Consider the following 9,558-nt stretch of genomic DNA (forward strand, 5'->3'; position numbering starts at 1 on the left):
ATTGAACTTATTTATTTGTCAAATTAGGAAAAGGATGGTATAGGTATGAGAAACCAGGAGGAAAGTTAGCTACCCCTGATGAGGAAGTAAGGGAACTTATAAAAGATCACTGTAAGAAAGCTGGAATACAAAGGCGAAATATATCAACTCAGGTATAAACTTTCAGTATGATTTGCTAATCAGTCAACTTGAAACATAAAACAAATAGAACTTTTAAATTAGTAGAAATTATGACTTGAAGACTTCATTTTGTGATATCATCAACTAGTAAACCAATGACTTATGAAATTTACAATTTCTTTATTGTTGCAGAAATCTAAACACATATATTATTTATAATGTTTTAAAATGTAATTTTGTGTTGCACAGAAAAAGTGTAATCAGTTTGGAAAACATCTACTGTGGATTAATTTATTTTCGTGGGTATCAATTTTCGTGGATAGAGAAAAAAAGACGTTTCGTGGTATACGTAAATACGTGGATCGCTGATTACAAAAAAAAAAAATCAGATACGTTATTCGTGGATTTCTTTTTGATTTAGGAGATCATATAACCTCCTTGGTTTGATCAATAATAAAACAAACAAAAAAAAGAAGGAATTCATTGAAAAAGTTTTGAATTTTCGCTTGGTCATTCTAGGTTAATGTAATCATTGAAAACTTCTATTACAATAATGGACAGAGACAACTAATTATCACTAATTATTTGTTTGTTTTACAATTTATAAATTCTTGTCGGAATTTTATAAGGCATTAAAAACTCTATGATTGAAAGCTCATTTCCCTAATCACGATATAATAAACAGTCATATAAGTAAAAGGTGTGAAAATAAATGTTCCTGTCATAAACAATATTACCTACGGGCAATATCCCCTACTTAATCCTATTGATTTTTAATCACCAGTAAACCAAACTATGACACGGTAATTAACAACTTGCAGTTATTTTCCATGAACAGTTTTAATCAATTTTAAAAAATAAATTATCACTGATATTCTATATATTTATTATTGATTTAATCAAAATACTTGTATCTTCTTTCAATAAAAACACGTGTTATGTTACAATGTTTATCGCTAGTCAACACTATACTAAAACTGCAAAACATAACCGGAAATAAACATCCGACTCCATACACATTTCTCGGGATTATTCTTCGTTGAATTCTTAAATTCGTGGTTCGCTGTGATCCAAGAAACCCACGAAAATTGGTATACCACGAATAAAAATGAATCCACAGTATATGGAAACATTATCTGTAAGCCGTACAAAGGTAGTAAGTGGAAACATTATCTGTAAGCTGTACAAAGGTAGTCAGTGGAAATATTATCCGTAAGTCGTATAAAGGTAGTCAGTGGAAACATTATCCATAAGCCGTAAAAGGTAGTCAGCAAACAACTATAAAATTTATAAAATAATTTTATTCTGTTGATTCACTATTACTTGTGGGGTAGTAATTTTGATGGATTTCGTGGGTATAGATGATCCAAAAATTTGAATGTTCACTGAAGAATGCATTTCTATAGGCTTGTAAGTAGACTTATGCAAAAAAACATGAAATCAAATATCCAAGAAAATATCACTTTTCCTCAATTCACGAAAATAAAAGAATCCCCATTATAAAACCTGTACAGAATATATACACTAATGAATTTGTTGTTTATAACCATCTCCTGTTTTGATTGTCAAATATAATGATAAGTGAATACTAAGGTTAATTTTACTCCTATACTGTTTTCAGGAAATTTTAGAAAGATTAATGTACTCCTGTATCAATGAAGGATTTAAGATATTAGAAGAAGGTGTAGCTGCCACTCCTGAGGACATTGATATTTCCTGGTAAGATGACAAAAAGTTATAATGGACTACTTATACCCTAGACACATTGTATTGGGAATGAATTAGTTTACAATATAAAAAAGAAGATGTGGTATGATTGCCAATGAGACAACTCTCCACAAGAGACCAAATGACACAGAAATTAACAACTATAGGATGAAATTGTTCAATCCATTCTGATTGTGAAAAGAGATATTGAGAAATGATAATATTGAGAAAAAAAATCTATTTTGAAACACATATAAGGAGATAGTAATCAAGCTCGAACAACAGCTGACTACTAATAAGAAAGATTAATTGATTGATGGTTGGTGTTTAACACCACTTTTAGCACACTTGGCTTTATCATGGTAGTTAGTTTTTATTATTGGAGGAAGCACTACAGACAATCAGAAGTCAAATGCACCACTGATCACTGTTGATGAACTTCTTAGACCAGTCCACCACTGATCACTGTTGATGAACTACTTAGACCAGTCTGCCACTGATCACTGTTGATGAACTACTTAGACCAGTCCACCACTGAGGCCACAACTTTTGTCAGAAAATATATTAGAAATGATGAAAAGATAATACTACACTGTTTTTCAGTCTTAAGCTTATTTTCATATTTATGTTTGTCATGAAAATATAGAGTTTATATTATTTTAAGGATATATGGATTTTCCTGGCCGAAGTATTTAGGTGGACCAATGTATTATGCCAACAGAATAGGATTAGACAAAATTTACCAAAGAATTTGTTATTATCATGAAAATTTTCGTAAGTATATCTGCTTGTAAACAAAAGTTTTAAAATTTGTAACAAATTGATTAGTTGATTAAAGTTTGAAGTTATGTAATTTAAGGAAAATTTAAGTTAAATTCTTTAGCAGCAGAATCAAAGAAAAACTGTTATATTTGATATTTATATAGAAGTGCTATCTCTCATTACTATTTATGACAAAGATTTAAGCCAAAAAAGCAAGATATATTGCCATACACCTTATTGTTATTTGTCCACTGTTACAATACATCACAGACATGTAAATAAGATTTTGACACGGGAGAAAATGTTTGACACCACCATACAAAAGTGATGACATGGATATATATCAGCAGATAGGCTAGTGATCACTGTGTCACAGAATATTAAAAAACTATAATTTCAATGTCACAATATATACTACTTGTGGATTAAATGAATTTTTACATTGATTGATTGATTGATGGTGTTAAACACCACTTTCAACACTCTTTGCTATATGATGGTAGTTAGTTTTATTGGTGGAAGCCAGAGTGCCTTGAGAGAACCACAACCCTTCATCAGGAAAACTGGCAATCCTTTGTTAACTAAGATGGAAGATGAAAGCACCTGCCATGAGCTGGGTTGAACTCACAACTGCAATGTTGACGGGCTAGTGATACAGTGGGTGAACTACTAAGATCACTCAGTCACCAAGGCTCCTGGATTATTACATTATGAATTGATAATCATGATTAAATTAATTTATTCTGTGAAAAAATATTATTTGGTTTCAACACAGTTGATAAATTGTTGTTTGCTTATCATTTCCTGTAAGTTTGAAGAGTATTGATTGGTTAATATTTGTACAGACATTAACTTTTCTGTGTGTCTGTGAGATTATTAGTCTTATAACTTTTTTTTTAAGAGCACACTGTTGCCTTTTTTTATAATTGCCTATGTAGTATATATATGTAGGACTCAGATCTATGGTGGGTTCCAGATCTATGGCAAATTTCTGCAAATCCCTAATCTATGGTAAATATGATGTCACAAACGCCAAACAAATCACAAATCTATGGCAGTACTTTGTTTTCTTTAAATCTATGGCAGATTTGGATACTAAGTAATTTTCCGTCACAATCAAATAACGTCATGGAACGTTGAAGCTGCTGATGACGACGACGGTTTTGTTATACAAAAGGAAAAGAAAAAGATCGAAAAGCAAGTTTGCAAGGATAAAAATTAATAAATAAATTATAATTCAAAATTGTGTTTGTTTCTACCCTTGTTTTCTTCTTCTCGTGTTGCTGGTGTTGGCATCACCCTTAATTGTACGAGCTTTTACCGTGCATTTTGGTTTGCTGTTTTGTGTTTTTATGCTATTTTTTTGTATTCCTATGATCTCTTTAATTTTCTGTAAGAAGTAACACAACATAAAGTATTTTGTCAGCTATATAACAGTGACTACCTGTACTATTGTAGCAAACAATCTTTCTTGAGATTTGGAAAAAAATAAATATGATATAGATTTCTAATAGATATTAATATCGTTTTCCGCTCTAAATGTGTCGAAAAACTGTTATGTTGGAGAAATAAGGATTTTTTTAGAGGGTCACACAGGTACTACTAGTATACACAGAGTAGGAAATAAGTATTCTTCCGGTGCACATGATTTCAAACCTACAGTCTGTGCTCATTTTACAAACGTTTATGTATATGCTTCCTAGTAATAGTCCTAATTTGTTTTTCTTATACTGGATTTTATTTAAAAGCAGCTTTTTTGCTACCTTTGGACATTTCGACCTCGAAATCATTGGTCAGATATGTACTGACTGGTCCGACCTTTGCAGAAAATCTGTCATAGATTTGAAATCTAGAAATCCGCCATAGATTAGGAAACTAAAAAAATTGCCATAGATTAGGAAACTAAAAAGTTGCCATAGATTAGGATTCTAAAAAAAACTGCCATAGATTTGGGATGACATGACGTCATATTTACCATAGATTAGGAATCTGCCATAGATCTGGAACCCGCCATAGATTTGAGTCCTACATATATATGAACATGAGGTGATACTTTAACAAAGTATTTGTCGTCTTATCTTATATAAAAATAAAGAGATGTGGTGTGACTGCTAATGAGAAACTTTACGACAAAGAAAACCAAGAAAGTAAATAAGTACATGTTAAGTTGCAGTTAAGAATAATAGAGAAAGACTTATGTTGTGAGGTAAACTAAAAAAGCTGTTCACGTACCTAAATGTGAACAAATTCAAAAGAGACCTTTTTAGAAAAATTTCAAGTACAAATAGAAGGAGAATATGTGTCCATATGAAACCATACCTTGCTCACACTATCACATTTCTATGTCAATGAACCTTTAAATTTGGCTCAAACCTTAATTATACCCCAAGCAACGAAGTTGCGGAGGGTATAATGTTTATGACCTGTCTGTCTGTCTGTCCGTCCATCAGTCCGTCAGTCCTGTTTCTTGTCATCGCAACTCCTCTGAAACCACACAACAGAATTTCATGAAACCTTTTTAGATAATAAGGACATACTATGTAGATGTGCATATCGACAGGAAATTACGATTCAATTTTTTTTCTAGGAGTTACGCCCCTTTGAACTTATTTGCTTTAATGTACTACTGCAACAGTTTGTCATCGCAACTCCTCTGAAACCACACAACAGAATTTCATGAAACTTTGTAGATAATAAGGACATACTATGTAGTTGTGCATATCGACAGGAAATTATGATTCAATATTTTTTCTAGGAGTTACGCCCCTTTGAACATATTTGCTTCAATGTACTACTGCAACAGTTTGTCATCGCAACTCCTCTGAAACCACACAACAGAATTTCATGAAATCATTTTAGATAATAAGGACATACTATTTAGATGTGCATATTGACAGGAAATTACGATTCAATTCTTTTTCTAGGAGTTACGCCCCTTTGAACTTATTGCATCAATGTACTTCTGCAACAGTTTGTCATCGCAACTCCTCACTAAGGTTCTTTAATTTGGAATAAATATGAAACAATTGACTTAATAATGAACATGTGTACTAAATTTCAAACTGATGTGACCACAAACTACCCCAACTTCCACCAATCTTAAACAAAAAGTTTAACCTGATAAAGATGGAGGGATGGACACACTGACCAGAAAACATAATGGCCCTCTACTTTTATATACTGGGCATAAAAATAAGCATGTATAACAATATAAGAGATTATGAATACAGGCTAATGGCTTAGTGCAGGCATATAAAGAAAATCCTGGAACACACATGGTTATGAATGTTCAACCCTTCTCATTACATAGGACAGTGGTGGGAAAACAAAACAATACTACAATTTGCAAGAATCCATTTAAATGGTTTTGACTATCATACTTCTTTTTTTATTAACAGCTTACAGTAGTCATTGGATACCAAGTAGATTGTTACTAAAACTAAGTGAGAACAAGGTACCTATGAGTCAGTGGTGTTCAGGAACGGACAGCAAATTGTAAAATAATCATCGAGAAACACTTGGCAATAAACAGAAATCTGACTTTAAACTGTTTGATATATAAACAAATATTTATTACTACAACACAAACAAATAGTTATTACTACAGCATTCCATAGAGTTACTTTAAGCCTAATTGCAAAAAAGTTATTTGTTTGTGCCACAACAAATAATATATCGAAATCAGCATTGTGTTCGTACTAATTAGATAAGTTAGAGATAGTTGATGTTTATCATATACTGTTAAATTAGGTAGGTATTTCCATACTATGAATGATTGCATTGTTACATTTACAAGGATATGTTTTATTTCATTTTTTCAGTCAAAATAAAAATCAATCAATGATACTCAAAAGTATATGAAAAGAAGACATTCATGCTCTGCCACTTCAAAAAAAAATTAAAACTGTTTTTTTTTCTTTTCTTGAAGAACTTCTCATTTTAATTTCCTTTTGGAAGCAGTATCTGTGTAACTAATGTAATAATTACCCAGTTATTATTGGGATACCAATGTTATTAAAACTGGATCTGTCATTTCTGTAATTACTCTTACAGACCAAATGACAAGGAAAAATTGCATAGGATCAGCTTTATACTGTCATATGACATGTTTGTATATAATTTATGTCGTCCATGTAATAAAAAGGAGAATGTTTTTTTATTTAAATATTGTCAAATTTGCCATTTTTGAGACATTTGATTTTCAAGATTTGGTATAGGCATTTGAAAAGAGCCAAACCATTTCCCTATAAAATAGACAGTGGAATTATAATAACAATCGTATAAGTTTAAAAGAAAACAATATTTTAGATTACAGATTGATTATTTCTTTCTACACAGAACTAATTATATTTTTATAACTGTGATGCAATAATATTCTTGTTGATGTTTTTGATGTATGCTGTTTTTTATTGATTTATAGAAAATATAAAACTAAATTTTTTTAAGATTGTTGATGTTTTTGATATATGTTGTTCCTAAATTGATTTATAGAAAATATACAATATACAGAAATAATTCTTGTCCTCGTCCTTTTCTCACATACTACAAATCAAAGCTTCCTGAAATTTGATATCAAGCTTAATGTGAGCATGGGGGGCCTCTGTGGTCGAGTAGTCTAAGTAGTCAACTACTGTATCAATAGCCTCTCAACACCGAAGGTCTTTGGTTGGTTCTCTGTGGGCACTCCGGCTTTCTCTACCAATAAAAACTGACTGCCACGAAATAGCACAATAGTGCTGAAAGTGGCTTGAAACACCAATCAATCAGTCAATCATATGAGCATGCTCTACTGTGTGGTGCATTGTCAGATTCATACATATCCACTTCCTTTTTATTAAAAATATTTATATATTCTTACAAACATTGTGGCCATGTATAAAATTTTTTTCACGTTTTTCTTATAAACTATAAATCAGAGGTTCCTGAAATTTGGTATCAAGCTTCATGTAATAAAAAAAATAAGAAGCTGTGGTATGATTGCCAATGAGACAGCTTTCCACCAGAGACCAAATGAAGTCAAAGTTAGCAACTACAGGTCAATGTATGGCCTTCAACAATGAACAAAACCCATACGACATAGCAAGCTATAAATCCCCTGACATGGCAAATGTCAAACAATTCAAATGAGAAAACTAACTTTCTGATTTATGTACAAAACAATAAGCAACAAACAGCAACCCCTGAATTATAGGGTCCTGATTTGGAACAGGCACATACAGAATGTGATTAAGTTCAACATATTTGTTAGTGGTCATGCTTTTCTGTGTGATGCATTCTCAGACTCTTCTTATTCTCTTCTTGTTTACCAAGTACTTATTTTTACACATAATGGCTAGCCTATAATTACTTACATCCACTTCATTTAAACTTTGATGGATATTTGTCTCATTGGAAATCATACCATATCTCCTTATTTTTATATTGTATATAATTTTGGTCATGTTTTTCTCATGAAACTTGAACTACAAATCAGAGATTCCTAAAATTTTGTGCCAAGATTCATGTAAGCATCCTATACTGTGTGATACATTTTCAGATTCATTTCTCATCCACTTCCTGTTAAGTGAATACATGCATATTCTTTCACATAATTGCCATGTATGAAATTTTTACATTTTTCACAGGCTAAACTAAGTTAACTACGAACTAAGGCTTTACTTTCTGAAATTTGGAATCAACCTTTATATGAGCATGCTATACTGTGTAATACCTTTTTAAATCCATCAATCATCAACATCCTGTTGCTGGATACTTTAAGAATGGGTTTCATTTGTGAGCATGAGCTCAACAGTTCAGCTTGGTTTTTGTCGAGCCTTCGACTTTTGTCGAAAAAGCGAGACATAGCGATCCTACATTCCGTCGGCGTCGGTGTCGTCGTCGTTGTCGGCGGCGTCCACAAATATTCACTCTGTGGTTAAAGTTTTTGAAATTTTAATAACTTTCTTAAACTATCCTGGATTTCTACCAAACTTGGACAGAAGCTTGTTTATGATCATAAGATAGTATCCAGAAGTAAATTTTGTAAAAAAAAAAATCCATTTTTTCCGTATTTTACTTATAAATGGACTTAGTTTTTCTGCCAGGAAACATTACATTCACTCTGTGGTTAAAGTTTTCAAAATTTTAATAACTTTCTTAAACTATCCTGGATTTCTACCAAACTTGGAAAGAAGCTTTTTTATGATCATAAGATAGTATCCAGAAGTAAATTTTGTAAAAAAAAAATTCCATTTTGTCCTTATTTTACTTATAAATGGACTTAGTTTTTTCTGCCAGTTAACATTACATTCACTCTGTGGTTAAAGTTTTCAAAATTTTAACAACTTTCTTAAACTATCCTGGATTTGTACCAAACTTGGACAGAAGCTTGTTTATGATCATAAGATAGTATCCAGAAGTAAAATTTGTAAAAAAAATCCATTTTTTCCTTATTTAACTTATAAATGGACTTAGTTTTTCTGCCAGTTTACATTACATTCACTCTGTGGTTAAAGTTTTTTTTAAATTTTAACAACTTTCTTAAACTATCCTGGATTCGTACCAAACTTGGACTGAAGCTTGTTTATGATTAAAAGCTAGTATCTAGAAGGAAAATTTGTTAAAATTTTGTTCCACTTTTTCCGTTTTTTACTTATAAATGGACTTTGTTTTTCTTCCAGTTAACATTACATACAGTCTGCAGTTTAAGTTTTTAAAACATTTATTAGATTCATAAACTATCCTGGATTTTTACCAAACTTGGACAGAAGCTACTTACAATCAAAAGATAGTATAGAGAGGAATATTTTTATTAATTTTTTTCCTCATTTTTGTTGAGCCTGCGATTAACAGCAAAAGTAGGCGAGACACTGGGTTCCGTGGAACCCTTACGATTTTTTTTATACTTCAGATCCTTGATCTCGTATAGTATGGTCATGAAACATTTATGCCAGTTTCTTTAAGACTTCTGTTTTTCTCAGTCCTAATTAT

At 31.5% G+C, this 9,558-nt stretch overlaps 1 protein-coding gene across 1 annotated transcript in view; it reads left to right on the forward strand.

The window, feature by feature from the left end:
- Nucleotides 1-7,034, forward strand: part of LOC127730470 (peroxisomal bifunctional enzyme-like) — a 30,140-nt gene extending 23,106 nt beyond the window's left edge. The window contains exons 15-18 of the mRNA XM_052238894.1: nucleotides 28-152; nucleotides 1,742-1,839; nucleotides 2,492-2,601; nucleotides 5,988-7,034. Of these exons, the coding sequence (XP_052094854.1) occupies nucleotides 28-152; nucleotides 1,742-1,839; nucleotides 2,492-2,601; nucleotides 5,988-6,088 (434 nt within the window). The 3' untranslated portion in view covers nucleotides 6,089-7,034. The remainder of the gene's footprint in view (nucleotides 1-27; nucleotides 153-1,741; nucleotides 1,840-2,491; nucleotides 2,602-5,987) is intronic.
- The last annotated feature ends 2,524 nt before the right edge of the window (nucleotides 7,035-9,558 follow it).

Source organism: Mytilus californianus, unplaced genomic scaffold, assembly GCF_021869535.1.
Source record: "Mytilus californianus isolate M0D057914Y unplaced genomic scaffold, xbMytCali1.0.p SCAF_2, whole genome shotgun sequence".
Lineage (NCBI taxonomy): Eukaryota > Metazoa > Mollusca > Bivalvia > Mytilida > Mytilidae > Mytilus > Mytilus californianus.